This window comes from Haliaeetus albicilla, chromosome 6 (assembly GCF_947461875.1).
Source record: "Haliaeetus albicilla chromosome 6, bHalAlb1.1, whole genome shotgun sequence".
NCBI lineage: Eukaryota > Metazoa > Chordata > Aves > Accipitriformes > Accipitridae > Haliaeetus > Haliaeetus albicilla.
In genome coordinates, this window is record NC_091488.1 from 26,302,590 (window position 1) to 26,320,282 (window position 17,693).

A 17,693-nucleotide genomic window follows, 5' to 3' on the forward strand; every position below is an offset into this window, starting at 1 on the left:
TAAGTCTCAGAGAGAAACCTTCCTCTTGAGGAAATGAAAAAGCAAACTAGCAGAAGTGGAAAACAAAGTTGAAATCTGTAACAGGCCCCTTGTGTTCAAGAAAGATTCATTTAGTCTGGAACAAACATGGAGAAAATTCTAGAGTGAGCAGGTGATGAGAATCTGTCCTATAAAAGGACATTAAATTAGCTTTGCTCCTTTCAGCTAAAGGAGCAGAGTTTGGTCCTTGCTTTCTGGAAGTTTTTCTAGTTTTGGTGCTGAATCATTATTAGATTAAAAAGTCTTAACAGAGAAATAGGTCTGGGAACAGGAATGAGAACCCAGGTCTCCATAATGCAACCAATCCTTCTGGCCCTATGAGTCCTGACTCATTTTTGCACAGTGCTTTTAATTTCAAGAGGAGACATGAATAGTGCCTTTTTTTCCCCACCACAGTTGATTGTTCTTTCCTGTCAGTGTTGGTTATCCCTGCGACGTTGCCAATGGAATTTGAAGAAAGGAAAAAATAATAATCTAAATCTTCTGTTCTTCAAAGAAGTGTTTTAAACACTGGACTTGCATAGGCTGGCTGCCAGCGTTACTTCTGCTCCTCCATTCATGATCTTAAAAGAAGAGCAGCTGCAGTGGTGTTTGTGGCCAGTTTCTGTCAGTGTATATTAAGTAAGCGCACTGTGAGCACACTACTAGACTAGGCCTAACTAAAACAAGTTAGACATTGCTATCTGCTTTCTGTATCACAGCATGTTTTACATCTTCAACCCAACAAGGTGAAAAAAGTGTTAAGACTGTTATCTGGCAGTCTTCATCCACTTGCTAAATATGGCATTTAGTGTCACATACGCTTTCATGAAAACTGATGGCAAAATTCCTCAGAGTCAGACAGCACTTAATCATGTTTGCATCTTGGGTTAATATCTTTCGTTTCTCAATTTCTAAATCCTTTAACAAAATCCCAAAACTCAAATTGGAGAATACCTGTTTTAGTTTCCACATCCTCAACTCTGTAAGATGTCTTACAATTATTCAGTTAAATATATTAATGTAATGATACATAATCTAGAAAAAGACATTTTTATATAAGTACAGATACGTATGTGTGTGTATATATATATACTTACATTTTTAAATTAATTTCCTTGCAATTTAAAACAAAATAAAAAATGACATAACATTTTTGCTAATTATATTGATAGATGTGTATGCATGTAATACATAAAATATTATTTTGAAGAGCAGACTTTTAGATGGCAGGATGAATTTTTCTCTTTGCTTGTGTTTTGGGTTTGTGTGGCAGGGTTTTTGGTAGCGTGGGAGGGGCCGCAGGGGCGGCTCCTGTGAGAAACTGCCAGAAGCTTCCCGGGCTCCAAGCCGGACCACGTCTGGCCCAGGCCGAGCCCGTCAGTGACAGTGGTTGCGCCTCTGGGAGAACAGATTTAAGAAGGGGAGCCAGTAGCGAGTGGGGGATCGGAATGTGAGAGGAACCCCTCTGCAGACACCGAGGTCAGCGAGGAAGGAGGGGAGGAGGTGTGCCGGAGGAGGGGATGCCCCTGCAGCCCGTGGTGGGACGGGATGGCAGGCTGTCCCCCCCAGCCCATGAAGGGGAGCGGAGGCCCCCAAGATGGCCGCGACTCCGTGGGAAAGCCCGCGCTGGAGCAGTGCGTGACTGAAGATCGGCCTGCGGAAAGGACCCGCGCCAGGGAAGTTCGGGAAGAGCTGAAGCCCATGGAAAGGACCCACGCCAGGGAAGTTTGTGAGGAACTGCAGCCCGCAGAAAGGACTCACGCTGGAGAAGTTGGTGAAGGACTGTCTCCCGTGGGAGGCACCCCACGGTGGAGCAAGGGACGGGTGAGGAGTCCTCCTCCCCGGAGGAGGAAGGAGCGGCAGAGACAAGGTGTGGGGAGCTGACCCCAACCCCTGTCCCCTGTTCCTCTGCGCTGCCGGGGGGAGGAGGCAGAGAGAGCCGGGAGTGGGAGGGAGGGCTGGGGGGAAGGTGTTCTCAGGTTTGGGTTCACTTCCTGATAGCCTTGTTTTGATTTGATTGGTAGTAAATTAAATTGATTTTGTTTCTTCCGCAAGTCGAGTCTGTCTTTTGCCCGTGACCATATGTGGTGAGTGACCCCTCCCTGTCCTTGTCTCGACCCACGAGCCTGCCTTTATATTACCTCCTCCTCATTCTGCCAGGGCCAGGGTGGAGGAGTGAGCAAGCGGCTTCGTGGTGCTTTGTTACCGGCTGGGCTTAAACCACAACAGCTTGCTATTTGACTATGCATTGTAGAGTAGTCCATAGTAAATACATTGTGCTTCTGTGATTTATTCTTACTGTTGTGCTACTTCTGTTGTTTTAATTCACATCTACTTTTAGTTCTCATAAGCAGAAGTAATAGATGATGAACCGACAGTGCCTTTGATTAGATTGCAGTTTTATTGGTTTTTTTTTAATGGCTGTGTTCCTTCTTTTTCTTTTATATCTTACTGAGAAAAATATAGTATTATGCGCTTCAAGGTAGTTTTTTCTGTTCACTCAGAATGTATTTCTAAGGAAGAAGAAATGTAAGAGGAAGCATAGGAAGAGTTTTCACTGGGCTGTTAACTAAAATAAGAGAAGGTTCATCAAATATATTCTGATCATAATCAACTTCAGGCTCAGAAACTACTCACAATGTTTTGCAGTATCTTTACATTGCTGTTTAACATTTCATTAACTGTGTTTTGGCACCTTAAAATAGAAAGTGGGGGTATGTCTTTATGTCTGCTTCCCAGAACGTCAGAGGTGTGGGTAAAGAAGGGACAAGGTTGCAGAATCTCAGGCTGGAGACCACCTTGGGTGATAGAGGACTACCACTGTCCCTTCCCAGGTAGTGGGTTACCACCACCTGAGCCACACGAATTGTGGTCATCTACTAGAGTCCAACGTCTACACTTTAAATGCAAATACCTCTGATGATCAGGACTGTATGTTTTCTTTTCTAAAATGTATCATTTATATAGCAAGATACATAGCAGAGTCTTCACTGTCCAAAAAGCGGAAATTTCTAAACCATGCTACATGATGCTTAATCAAGGAAGATAAACTTCGAACATCTGAAAGAAAAGCTATTGTTTTTTTCTTGATTTTTTTAAAACGCAAGCAAATAAATTTGCCCATTTATAGTCTGAATTAATGGGAGGATGAGAAAATGATAATATAGCAATTTTATAAATTAAGAAGGGAATTTCTAAGTTTTTCCTCCTTGATGAAGTGGGAGATTTCTTTTTTCCTTTTTTGAGGTAAAACCAAAATTAGCTTTCAGCTTCTGATCTCCTGTATTTTAAGCATTTAACTTCTACAGTGAAATATGAAATCCTCAAGGAATTCCCTTTGTTAGTCTTCCTACATGCATAAATCCTTCTTCTGAGCAGATCTGTGCAGCTATTTGTCTTATAGCTTTCAATATCAATTTCCTGTTTCTACAGCTAATGACTTTCTTTGCACATCTGTCTGGTTTTGTTTTTTCAATAATTTCCTTTCTGCTTCATCCCTAGTTTACAAGACAATTATAGTAGGGACCTGTTTCAACAATTACTACAAATTTTTAAATGTGTCTATTGTTAGTTCATCTTTCAAAAGTGTCTAGTTCAGCAATAGCAAAGTGGGATAAACTGAATTTTTGTATGCATCTTGTTTCTGTAATTTGCTTCTGGTGAATGCCAGAATCAGTGATACTGGATCTGTAGTCTTTCAGAAATCCTTCTCTGTTTTTCCACTTTACTTCCTTTCAGCTTTTTTAGTGAAACATGTGAAAGCAAAGAGAAAAGTAATCACAGTAATTTCTGGTGAGAAATATAAACAGTATTGCTGCACCTATTGGTGTGTTGAGTAATAAATGGAAAATAATTTCAGGCTGTTGCAGTTTTAATTATAAAGGTCCCTGGTGAACTGTAAGCACGTCTAGTTGCAGTTTGATTGAATGAAGAAAAAAAAGCAACTTCTAAAGAAAATATTGTGTTTGAAAATATGACTATTTTTTAAAAAATTAATTTGGCCATTTTGTTGAATTGTCTATGTAATTACCCAGAAATTTATGAATAACCATGCTTTAAAACTGAGAACAGATGGACATAAGTTTATTCTGAGGGCGCAAGGCTTCATTCCAAATTTTGAATTGATGATCTAAAACAACTGTGATAGTTTGTATTTTGAATTTAAAACCTTAAAGTGGTTCTTAGAGTGGAAGTTTTCAAAATGCCTGGGAAAAATAGGTCTCACTAGCAGTCAAAGGAAGTTACTTGCCCAACATCCTGTAGACCTGACTTGAGATTTCAAAGACTGTGGTATACATCATGGAGCTTTTCTGTGTATGGCTGGGCAGGAATTAGGAAAGCGCTAAGAAGGACCAGGTGGAAACAGTGTTGAGACTTACGTATGCTATCTGTGTTCATATTTCTTTTACATTGCTGTGAAAATGAATTATTAAATTCTTCAGAGCTGAAAATTCTTTTCAGAGCCTAAACCAATTGCAGCTAATTAATAACTTGCTATTAAAAACGTTGATACTACACCAACAGGGAGAAAAAATGTACAATGTGAAGTCTAGGGTGTGTAAAGCTTTTTTCCAGAAGCTGTCCATTTCGAATCAGTGACCCATGACTGAAATGCATTGTGAATCAAGAGTAGAGGCGCATGGTGTATATTTTGTTTTAATTGCTCTAAAAATTCAGCACCACACCATAAGTTCCGCAGTACAGAAAGGCTAGAGAATAGTTAATCGAGTATGACTTGTCAAACTACTGGAGGTGAACAGGATATTGTGGGGTCATCAGTCCTATGCCTTTGGCTGAAATATTTGGTTCACTATTTCATGAATAGAGTTTCTTTTCATTGTAAGTGACACAAGGAAATAGCACAAAAATTGTACTAAAGTGACTCAGACAATTGTGGCCATGCATAATGACCAGGACCTATGGAAAATTGTCTTTATACATTGAAGTCTTTTCCAGCCACATGTTCAGGTAGCTTTCCCTTTGATGTCTGCTTGGCAGAAATAGAGATTATACTTTCCTGCTAAGGAGCTGATGGTCTTCTGCATGGTGAGAAACTCAATATGGCCTGTATCAACCTTTGATTAATCTGCTTTTTAGTCCTGATAACAGGAAGAAAGCGGTATTATTTGAGAGCCTCCAGTATGAGAGTGGCATATCTATGACTAGCAATTTAATAAAATTTGAATAAGGTTTGTACAGTGTTTCATGTCTTCAAATTTTCTAGTGAAGCCGAAGTGAGCAGCTGCATAGTCTGTAATTACATAGCAAGTAATACGGATTTTTTTTTTTTAGGAAGTGAAGAGATTTTCAATTACGAGTTAAAATTTATGACACACTATAATAACTGTTTAAACCTTTCACACAGAAGAAGCTAGCAGTGCCAGCTCTTTGGGAGAGTGAGGTTAGCTCAGCAAATGTATTTTTCAGTTGCCTTAAAAATGACTAAGTAGCAATCACATGGCCCTTTTTTTGCATCCAGCCTAGAACAGCTGGTTTAGCTCAGTAAATACATCTTTAATGAAGTTACAACCTGCTCTTGTAAGTTGCATTTACAGGCACTGTCTGATTAGATGAATATTGTACTAGAGATGAAAAGTGGCAACTGCACCAACAGGAAGAGGTATTTGTTTTATACGCCACCCACGCAATGGGAGTGTAGGCAGAAAAAACAAGAGTGATGCTTCAGAACAAAAGTGGTGTGTAGTTTACACAAAGTAGATTGCTAAGTGTTAAGAGATTGTAGGTTATTAAATGAAAGAGAACAGTAACACACAGCAGTGAAAATTATAAACAACACGGTAAGCTTTCTTATTTACTGAAGATTAGGAATACTCATTAAAAATTATTTTGGAAAATGCATTCTTTATGCATAGACTTAACTTATTCTAAGATACGTGTTAGCACCAACAACAAAAGTCTGTGTAGAAGTTAATCTTGCTATGTTTTTAAAACTGGTCTCTTTGTGCCTGAAAAGTAATTGCATACGCATAGCCTGGGTAGTTAGTACTGTCTGTCACACTTCTGATAGGTGTGCATTTTAAGTTAAGTACTATAATTTCTATGCTTTCCTCCATCGCTTCTTGTGAGATCAAAACTAAGGGTAAATGATGAAATTTTAAAAGTATCTTACTGTCTTCCAGATTCAATTCGTTGAAATGGATTTAAATGTGACTGACAGCAAACCTTATCCCAATAAACTCAGAAAAGTTAGATTTTTTTAAGAGGGATCCAGAAAGGGCCTGATAGCCAGAGATGTTCTTCATTTGTTTTTCTCCATGATCATGGAATAAGGCACTGTAAGCCAGAGAGACAGTAATTTTTAGGAATAAACATGGTGCTACATAACTCTATTTATATTCTGTGGATGGGATAGTGAGGTATTTAACTACAGCCTCCTCTAGATAGAACCAAGGGGAGAATGACCTTTCAATGAAATATGAGTTAATAACACTGCAGCACTGTGTGCTTTGGTCGAGTTAATCTCTGTGCAGATTGTAACAAAATGCTGTCTAATGTATATTGAAAGTTAATTAGAGTAAAGAGTGTGTTTTAGTGGTGTAATGGATATAATCTTTGGTTACATCAGCAAATTTCTGTTGCAGTTAATAACAATTAATGTTTTTAAATAAAGGGTCAGGGAAAGGGTGTTTTTCATATTAGCTGTATCATGTTAGTATTCATCACCTCTGGTTAGATCCAGTGTGATTTGCATGCCCATCTTTTGTTTCCTAAGCTAAAGCATCAAGGAGAGATTAAGTCCCTTTATGAGGAGCATAGGGGAGAAGATTGGAAGTTCTTAATAGCTTGTCAAAAGAAGACAGTGAAAGAAAGAGGTTTAATATGCTATTTGTATTCTTACATACATCTGGAGGGAGTAGAGGCGGTTTGCAGAGGATGTTGTTATCTTGGGTTTAATGTAGCACATGGCTGGCACAGGGTAAGCTGCAGTGCAACTTGCAGAGAGTCCGTGTAGCCTAACTGAATACAGGCAGATTTCAGCTGAGTGCAATGTAAGCATCTTTTTAGCTGTTATGTTGAATCATTTGAGGAAAGTTCTCCTGTAAAGCCAGATATATCATTTAGAGATAGAGAGCTAATAAGGGGTAGAAGGGAGGTGGGGATTGGTTTATTTTTGTGTAAATAGTGTCAAGATGATGTACCCCAGTGCTGGTGGGGTACACCCTCCTGTTGTTCTTTTGGTTGAGTATCCCTCTTCTCTTATTGATACTTTGCCTGTCAGTGATCCCTTCCTGTTCTGTAAGTGGAAAAATATTCCTTACAGTTTTCTGAGGAATACATGGCCAAGTGAAAGTGTAAATTAGAGTATTTTTTGACATTTTAAATCCCTCAAGGCATGGCACTGAATAAAGTCCTGTAAATGCATTGTCCCACAGTTACCCCAGAGGTCTATAGTCTAACCCAGTAGTTACCTGCCATTCAATTTGTATGAAATATTAAATGCTGTGAGCAAAAGTGTTAGATGTGTGGCTCTGCTAGACTGATCAGCAGAGAAATGGTTAATAACACTGACATCTAAATTGGCTTCATGTTAAGTGTCAGTTCTCACACAGAGCTGAAGAAGAGCTATTGTTTCAGGCAGTCTGTTTGCAGATGCATGTGAACAGTCTCCAGTTGCTTACATAAGGGTCAAGGGTGGGAAAATAGCTTTACAACTCCACGGACAGCAACCATAAAGGAATTGTGTCAACTAGCAGTCCTGCCTGCATGTTTTCTCTTTATGCTATGTGAACTGTTGGTGATCTATAAAGTGATCACTGTCAGTGCACCTGAAATAGGATTGTCACAAGAGAATGTTTTATTTGTTATTCTCTCTTATTTAACATACTAAAATTGTTAAATTTCAGAGAATTAAAGAAGTCGCTAGCAGAGTTCTGAAACAAAATTTAATGCTAGTAGTAGTAGCCTCAAACATAGATTTCTCAGAATTTTCCACTCACAGAAGACTGCAGTAAATAAATGGTCTTGCAGGAAGGAGACCCAAGAAAACTTAATGTAGAATTTCACTCAAAGTACTCATTCTAGTGCCTGAATCTTTCTTTAGTATCAGAAAAGCAGACTATAATAAGTAAAAGCTTACTAATGACATAGTTTATACATTGTAAGTTTTAGAATATTAAGGTAGCCTGCTTTCTTGAAAAGTGTAAGTATATCAAGCAGTTTAAGCTCACTATTATCAGCTTATTGACTATTAAAACTACAGAATGAAAAAGTAAAATAGTTTACTATGCAGTTTTTCTCTAAAATCCTCAGGAGAGCAGGGAGAGGGAAGCTGGTAATTATGTTCAAGTGAGAGTAAGATTCAAGAGTTCTGACCACAGCATCATTGGTGCTACTGGAATGGCTGACCTGCAGGGGTTTCTTCTGCTTTAACACATTCCATCCCTGCATGGGATACAAAAGTTGTCACCTCAGTTAAAAACAAAAAACCAAAAACTGTCAGTGAAGACACTGCAAGTTTTAACCCTAACAACTATTTTCCATTTCCTATTGGTAAGTCCTATGTTGAGAATTACTTAACATTAGCAAAATGTACTTTTTAAGAATATGACTTCTGGCTCAACTGTAATGTTGAAGGCACTTTCATTAAAACATTAACATGACTTCATCTTTAATTGCCACTTCAAGGTTCGTCACTGATTTGAAGCACAGATTAGAAAATATTTCAGTTAGTTCTCTGACAAGTTTATGGTAATCTTTCATCGTGCTTAAGGTAAATAATAATAGACAGGACAACAAATTCTGTTTTATTTCAAACTACTCATAATCTGTGTGCTCCTGTTAAAAAAAATGCATCAAGCCACAGTTAGTGAGTGCAAGTCTGGGCTCAGATCTTCTTACTGTGTTCCACTCCTTGCAGCATCATTTCAATTTTTTAAGAACAGGAACAGACAAGAACAGTATTTTGCTTTTCCTTAAAATTAATTTCAGTGTCATGTGCTGAGCAGATAACCCTGAGAATCAAGGGTGCTTTTCTGATGGATGGATTTAGAACATAGGCATTAATAATACAAATCTCCCCAAGTGCCTGACAAATGTGTCTCATCTGTGAAAGGACTACTTCTGGTGATAGGAGGATAGGTCTCCATGCCAAGTCATTACATGGTCTCTTAGCTCATGCTTCTACTGACGTTCCAGTTTTTGAAACGTGGAGCTCTGTTTGGAACTAAAATCAAATCAGAAGCCCATTTTGGGTAATTATCATGTGGTAATTCCCTGTGAGTACTTCTCTGTGCAAACAGAGATGTTAAGGTAAAAGATGGAGCCTGCATCAGTTTAGACAGAGCTTACTGAGTCACTGATTCCCAAACATATGTTTTGTTCTTAACTTCTGTTTGTTTCCAAATTATTTCAAAGAGAATAAAAAAGCAGTCTCATTTTTCTTTCTGGGTTCTCTCCTGAGCACATGGCTACTGGTTTTGTGAGGCACTAGTTACATGCAGTCACACATCTATGTTTGCATGTAAGAGTAGTACTGTATAGTGTAATGCTTCCAGAGAAGTTGGAAAACACCATTTCCTTTGACATAGGTATGGTTTCACAATGTTGGCCCAATGACTGTAACTGTTGTATACATCTTTTATGAGATTTAGGTCATTTTATTGACTGCCTTGGTTTAAGGCACAGTGCAGTGTGGATTTGTGTTTTATATTATTGCAATTGAGAGTGTCCACTATAAGAAATTACCAGTAATGTGCTGATCACAACCAATAAAAGATTTTGGATGAAAGCAGAACCTGCTGTCAATATATTTTAAGAAAATCAAAATAGTGTATCACTTTTAGCTCCTTTACCAGTTTGTTGGAATAAGGCCAGTGAACCACTTTATATAGCTGCTTGCATACATGCCTTGCACAAAGAAATTCAAGGTAATGTCACTTTGCCTTATACCTTTCTCTGGTATGAATGACGTAGCCAAAGAATAAATGGGAATCTGGACATGTGGATGTGAGTGGCAGCCGTCCTGTCAGCACCTTGGGGATAGCTCCCTGGTAGCTCAATTTATCATAGCTGTAAGCAGCATCTTAGAGCCACCCCGCAACAAGCAGCCTTGATTTCAGGCGTACAACAGAGTAATTTGAGACCAGTGCACACAAATATATGCATTTATGCTTTCTCTGTCACTGATTCATGTTTTGCTAGGGAAAGAAAACCAGAGACTCCTTTATCTTTCTCTCGGAAAGCTGTCACTCACATAGGTTTGTGCTGCTTTCTTCTTCCACTTTCAATGGATGGAAGTGAAAAAACCCCAACATTTCTTGTAAGGGAGCTGGCAGTAGGGGCGGCTGCATCACCGATGGGAACAGAGGCTCTCCCTTCTGCTTCTGGATCACACAAGGCTGAAGCAGGTGAAGAGCTCACGCTTCCTATCTCACTGCAGCTTCTCTGGCTCCCTCCATCTGGCACAGAGAGTCTAGGAGCCAGTGAAAAGCTGTGGCACTATGCTGGGAGCTGAAGTGCCAGCACCACAAAAGAGAAGTGGAGACAGAAGCTTAAGCCCCCTTAACTACCTCCTGTTTACTCTGTTTTTGGCTAGTAGCCTCTTTCTATTTGGGCTCCCTAATCATTGATGTTGTGAGTAATCTTGAAGCTTTGTGTGTATTTTGCAAAAAAGCCTGGCAAACAGGCAAAAGAAAATAGAGCAAAGTAATTTTTGTGCCATCTCTAAAAAAAAAAAAGTTCACAAAGCCTACATACAAAGATTCCATTACTTTTTTTTTTATTTACAGTAATGTTTTAGAAGAAAATAGGTGCCTCATATAAATTTGTGTAAAGTTTTTGAGGCCAGTGGCATCAGTTAGCAGCAGTTAAGATGTGACTTTTTCTCCTGCAAACTCCCTGTAGCAACAAATATGGCTTTTTGAGTTGAATTTGTTGAATTCAGTAATGCATTCTCACAACTTTAAAATAAACTACTGAAGCAACTGCATCCATGTATTACCAGTTAGGCCTACGTGGATGTCTAGGAATGTAATGACTCCAGATGCAGACAGAGTTTTGCTACCTGTGCCTGTGAAAGACAAAGAGGTGCATATATTTATATGCATAGCTGCATGTACATTTTTGAAAATCTGGAAATCTAGGGGTTCTGTGAAGCACTCAGTAAAATTTATATCGAATGCAAAAAAGCATATTGCTAAATCTCTCAAAGTTCAGTAAGTTCTCTCTCTTTTTTTTCATTTGATAACCCTGAAGATTGGTGGCTGAGTATGAACAGATACACTTTTGAATGTGGGGGGAAAAAAATATAACTGTGACAAAATCATTTCAATTCAAGATTATTCTTAGATGCTTAAGCCAGTGCATGAATCCAACCTCAGTACATTAACTTGTGATACTTAAAAACAGTTAATGTGTTTTGTTTTATTTGTTATTTCGTTGAGCAGATGGTAATGGTTTTGACACAATTCAGGGGGTTTTTTTTCTTCTTTTCTTTTCTTGAAAAAGACAAGGCTCTTTTTCCCACTTTGTCACAGCTGGTTACCAATCAATCTCAATTCACGGTACAGTGATGATAGCACATGTTGTTCGGGGGCCAAATCTGATTGGGTTGCATTTTCAGCAGTTTCATATAAAAAAAAATTGTGTCTGTATGGCAGTGACTGTCAGCACACTATTGTACAACTGTCATTAATCAAAACTAGCAACAATGAATGCATTCACATGTGCTAGAGACTGCCAGATTTCACTCAAAATCACCCAATTTCTATTAGAAATTCCTCACCAGCAGTGTTTTCTCATCTGCTTGTTGTTTCTTGTGTTTCTTTCTTCCCTTCCAGTCCCCTGCTCCCCCCCCCCCTTCCTCCTTGGTTAATTAAAGGCAGATCTACTCAAACTGTGACTTGTAGAACAGAAATTATGTAACATGGTGCCCAAAAGTGGCTGGTTTATCTCTAGGCACAAGCTGACTAGCTGTTTAAAAGACCTCGCTGAGCTCAGTCTGATGGCTGAAGTCTAAGCTGAACTGAAAGGTTTTAAGCACCTCCAAATGTGTAACAGAGAGAAGTACTTAAAATCAATTAGATGGCCATAAACATGTGAAACTGACTTCTGAAGGCCTATGCTTTTAGCTGAATGTTGGCATTAATTGGCTAGGAGTCAGCAATATTTGGGCAATATGTCAGAAGGTGTTTCTTGACACTGCACATATTTTGAAGACATTGCCTTCTTAGTGCACTGACAATGTTAAGGAACAACTTAACCAGTACACTCTGGTTTTCTGCCATTCCATTATCAATCCAGGAGTCTGGTAACCTCTCTCTGTGATTGGTATTAGCAGTCAGAGAGGCCCTAATCCTGATTCCCAAGTGTTCAGTAGCACTAATCCAGATGTGAGTGAACTTCTCCAGAAACTCAGGTGAAAACACCTCGCTATGGGAATATGAGGCCCTGGGACAGAGAAGAGACAAGGGACTGTTCGAGACTATGCAGGTGGATGCTTGAGAAACTGAAAACATATTCAGGCTTCACTCCTTGTTACTTCATGGTCCCTTTCTCACACAAGCAAATTGTGCTGCTGTGGATCAGGCTAAAAGCAAGTTTTTTCCTTTCTCCTTCCTGCCTGCTTCATCTGTCAAAGCTCTTCACTGAACCGTGGTGACTTCTGGGGACAATGTGGGTGGAACAGATGACGGAGGGGCAGCGTATCAATACTTCAGGACAGCAGATGGTTATAAGGTCCCATGGGTCCATCTATGTATGAATCTAATTGCTAGATGGCACGTTCTGTCAGGGTGGTCCAAAAACCCAGTGTGGCCTCGTTGGAGAAGCAGACTAGGAGAGCTGGACCTCTCCTTGAAGTAGCTGATAACTGGGTCATGATGGTGACATGTTTATGCCACCCTCCATTTCATGACCCAAGTGGGTGATGATGCCTGTACCCTCGCTCTGGGTCCTGGCATGCCATGCAGCGGCTCATTCCCCCAGCAGCCTTTGCACAGTTTGCATGATTGGCAGGTGCAGGCATAAAGGCTGCTGAAGCCTCCAAGGCAGCTGGCTGGCATGCCAGCACCAGCGCATCAGTGAGATGAAGAGCGAGTCAGCTGCAGCCCACAGCAGACTGGAGGGCCCTGTCCCATGCTGCCTGCATCCCAGTTCAAGCAACAACTCAGTCAGATACAGTCCTACTGCCTGTCTGTTTTTATCTCAGCATTGGTTAGTGAACCACAGGGATGTTATTTGTCCTAAGGAAAAAAAAAAAAAAAAAAAAAAGGCAATTAAATAAATGGTTAATTGTTGCCTAGCTTTATAACTGTGATTCCTATACCCAGCTCACATTTATATTACAACTGATCTTAGTTTTCTCATCTTACAGGAGCTGAATACAACTTTATATTTTTAGTCCCCTAGGGCTGGCCTTATGTCAAGAAAATAAGCATTTTCTCTTGTCTGCAAGTCTGTGGTTGCCAAAGACAAATAACTGCTCCATCGTTGTGGGATACTGTTGTCATATTTTTGAGATTTTTAAGGAGACAATTTGCCTTTTCTCTCTTATGAAAACAGTGATTGCTGTTTGCCATTGACTAGTGTAGCACAGCATGCAAAATGACATAATTTGTGAGCAGTCAAGAAGAAATGTTCCACAACTGCATATGACTGTTGAATGTAGTTGCAATAGATCTGTACTGCTCCAGAAATGGCATATTAAGTTCTTTAGTGCCATAATGTTTTTGTCCCCCTCAATGGTACTATGCTAGCAAAAAAATTGTCCCTAAAAGTTTCTGAAGTTTGCTATGGCATCTACTTATTCTTTCCTTTGGCATATCTCTTATTCATTAGTGAAACCTGAGTTATTGCATATACATTTAATTAAGTGTAACACCTAACAAAAGGGGTATTATATATATGTTTATGTTTATCTCTGACAGAATGGTTAGCCTCAATTTGGTCTTTTTTTAATTTATTTTTTGCTAATGTATGTAATGGACTTACTGAATATGGAATGAAGCTGTATTGTTTTGTGGTGAGTGTGAAAAGATGTCTTGACTTCTCTATTCTTGGAATTGCTAGTAATGCTCTAATTGATGTTGTGAGCTTTAATTAGACATAATAGAACTTTAAATGTTTCGACATGTAGGATCCTTTGAGTTAAGGTGCTTTAAAGTCTGTTAGCACACAGTGCTCTCTCTACAAATCTATACTAAAGGAACCAATAGCCATGTATGTTATGTACACAGAAATAAATGTTTCAGATTCCCAAAGTGTTTAAAAATACTCGTAGAGCCTCACAACATTCCTGGAACTAATTGCATTACATTCTTATTCATAAAAACATTTAAGGGTGCTCTTCCATATGATTTCAGTATGTTTGCTGAACAAGTCTACAAGGTCTTTACTGTATAACAAAGAGAAGGTAAATTAGTTCTTCTGAAGTTATGTCATGAGTGTGTCTACAGTGAGAAAGGGTATTAACGTCTCCTGAAGTCTCGATCTTTCTTCAATTTCGTGTTCCTCTTTCACTATTTGATACATAAGAATCTGAAGCTAACTTTAGATTCAAGGTGATTTAAGGTATCATGGGCTTATTATGTCTAGAAGAAATGTTGTTGAAAATAATTTTACAAGAGAGTATTTCAAGAGTAAAATATCCATGCTGAAAACCAGAGTTTTCCTGATTTGGGAGCCAAAGAAATTAGATACAAGATAAAGTTTCCCGTTGACTTTAATGAGCTTTGGATCACAGCCTAAAACAGTTTGCTAAGCATGACTTCTGCAGGACAATAACAATTTAACAGAAAATATTTTTCTAGGTGTAAGCACTCTAAATGCTTTGAGAATGATTGTTCACATGCTGAAGTACTTTGTATTATTTCGAGTTTTATACATCCTCATAGTTTTAGAATTATTACAACAATAGAAACAAAGAAATGGACAAAGCATAATTGAATTGTTTCTAATTTCTTTTAAGAAAGAGAAAATGTTATTGTCCACCCTTAATGAATAATTTTGTAGTATTTCTGTGAAATTGATAAATCTCCTTTAATGTGCCTCTTCAATAAATGTCACTTTCCAGAGCTTAAATATATGTTCTATTGTTTGTAATCATGTAGTGTCAGATCTTACCAACGTGCTCACCATTTCCCTAAGGGGTTGCTGCTGTAGAGAAAAACTATATAGAAAGGGAAATTTCCAGATCAGCAAAAGGTAAAATGTGTAGCTCACATAGTTAAAAGCATGATAAACTTGAGCTGTCATGTATTGATAACTGATGTCTGATAGCTTAATTTTATCTTATTGCTCTAGATCAAGGACAAAGTGAATGATATTAATAGTAAAGCCCTAATACTGAGTGAACATAGCAATACTAATTTTATGTAAAGTTTCTAACTAATGCAGAGTGCAATAAAAATGTCATGAAGATTAATGCTTGGTGGAATTATCTAATGCTAGATAATAATTTATCTTCCAAAGTTGGCTCCAAGATAGATTCAGACTGGCATATTCCAGGTGAGAGTTTTTGTTCATTTCTGTTGTCTACAGAAAGAGTTTTCATTCCTTTTCTGTAACACAGGTATGACATCAAAGATGATTATACTTTGCGCATTAAGAAGGCCGTGAGCACAGATGAAGGAACCTACACATGCATTGCTGAGAATCGAGTTGGAAAAGTGGAAGCCTCTGCTACACTCACTGTGCGAGGTGCGTGTTCCTGTGGAGGGAGGGAATGTGTCCTACATGGATAAATTGCTTTCTGGTGAAATGGGCCACATCCTTACTTGATATTGTTTGGGTTTCACACACCCTTTGCAATTGTGGGTGCTATACTGATTTTCAACCGACGTGAAATCCTGGTCCTGTTGATATCTCAGGAAAAAATTTAATTGACTTCAATAGGATAGGATCTCCCTGCAGTTAAAAAGCTGTTCCAATGTTTTTTTATTGAAGAACAGATGCATATATGTGCATAAGCAAGCACTACGTAACCGTGGGCATAGACTTTAATAAGTGAGCCATAAGTTTAGGCTATTATTCATGTTCCTTTCTCTAATAAGTATAAGGAGTATAGTAAGTAACTATGTTTATTAATGCCAAACATAATGCAGATAGTAGTATTATGTGATTAGCTCTGCCATAATTAAACTCTCTACCATTACTCTTTATCTGAAAGATAAACCCTAGCCAAAAGAAAAAGAAAATCCTAATTAAATTTTGTAAGTATTACAAGGTAAAGACTAACATATTCTTTCCTAAAATATTCTTGGTGTCTAGTATCCACTCAGTGTTTATATGCTGCTGTTTGATGTGGTAAGGAGGTTTTAAGACCGGTAGAATAATGAGTTGCCAAAATGTCTTTTGTGACAGTAGATATAGACACGCTAAAGATTATGGGGAGAGAAAAATTTTGTAGGCTAGTATTTCCATATGAGTAAATAGAATATAATAGTTATTATTTCATTCCAAAAGATAAGCAGCAATTTGGCACAATGGATATCATGCAGACACTATTTCACAGTTTAGTGGTGCATGCTGACGGTTTTCAGTAGAGCTGTGAAAGGTTAATAAAAACATTTTTAGCTTTATCTGTTCTCCTCTTTTCATACACATTAAATCAAATGTTCAAAGTCTCAGTGGATTGCTTTATTAGAACCGGGGTCAACTGACCCAAGAGGCCAGCTTCCATTTCCATCCGTTTAATGCATGGACACAGTTCAGTTTAATTTGCTGAATTCAAAGGGAAAAAAAGCACTGAGTGGCTTTGGGGGGTGGGGGGAGATGTTACTATATAACAAAGAAAAGAGAGAATTGTGATAATCCATCTGCTAAAATATTACCTCAGTGTTTGCTTTAGACAATAAGTGATAATGCAGCTCTTCCCATTTTAAGCTGAAGAAATAGGTTTACCTGCTATATGCTTGTGTAAGAGATAGTTCTTCCATTTTGTAACGTGAGAAAAATAGTCACTACAGCAAACTCCCAGAAATACTCTCACTCTGTTCCTTTGTCACAGGCAGAATCATGGTATCCAATAAATCTGGCAACCAATTCGATAGCCTTTAAACACTCCTGAACTGTGTCCACTGTATACATTACTGGAGCAAGCCTTTCAGATTTGCTACCCAGACTTGTGATATAAACAATAGCTAGAACCAAGCAAAAAGTCCTTTGAAATCACTGAAGCTTGGACCTGATGAAATTAAGGTGAAAAAAACCCAAGGAAATATATAACTTAATCGGTTTTCCTACAGTAAAAGCAGGTTTTCATTATCTTGGATATTTTTACCCCTGGGTTTGTCATTTACAGTCAAATACATAGTGTTTAACCAACACAAAGGAAGCCACAATATTATAAGCATACTAAATGTTCAGGATATCACAGAAAATGAGAAAAGCCATGAAATTCAATGGAGAAAGCTATTACTCTGAATTTTCTGGAAACAAAGGGCTGGGCAAACTCCCATTGACTTTAGAGGGACCACGAACAATGGTCTTTTTAATTAAAGGAAGCCTTAATTCTGAATTCTTAAACTTTTGCCAGTTTTGTCTGAAACTGCTTTTACTATAACCACTTGTCATGTAGAGGAGCAAAACCACATAGCATTTCAAAATTTACTTTGAGGGTGCCTTGGCCCTTGCAAGTTTTGTGTAGTTACAGCTGCAAACCTGGCAACAGCAGCATAATCCTTAGCTCCTTCATTCATGGCTCCATCTTCTCA

The 17,693-nt window shown here is 38.5% G+C and overlaps 1 protein-coding gene across 20 annotated transcripts in view; it reads left to right on the forward strand.

Annotated features, from left to right (window-relative positions):
- Nucleotides 1–17,693, forward strand: part of ROBO2 (roundabout guidance receptor 2) — a 945,132-nt gene that overhangs the window by 801,022 nt on the left and 126,417 nt on the right. For 12 of the 20 annotated variants that reach the window (XM_069785356.1, XM_069785372.1, XM_069785370.1 and 9 more), the window contains exon 6: nt 15,551–15,678. In XM_069785356.1, the coding sequence (XP_069641457.1) occupies nt 15,551–15,678 (128 nt within the window). Of the gene's footprint in view, nt 1–15,550; nt 15,691–17,693 lie in introns of all 20 variants that reach the window. The other 8 variants (XM_069785365.1, XM_069785369.1, XM_069785354.1 and 5 more) reach the window with 1 other exon arrangement.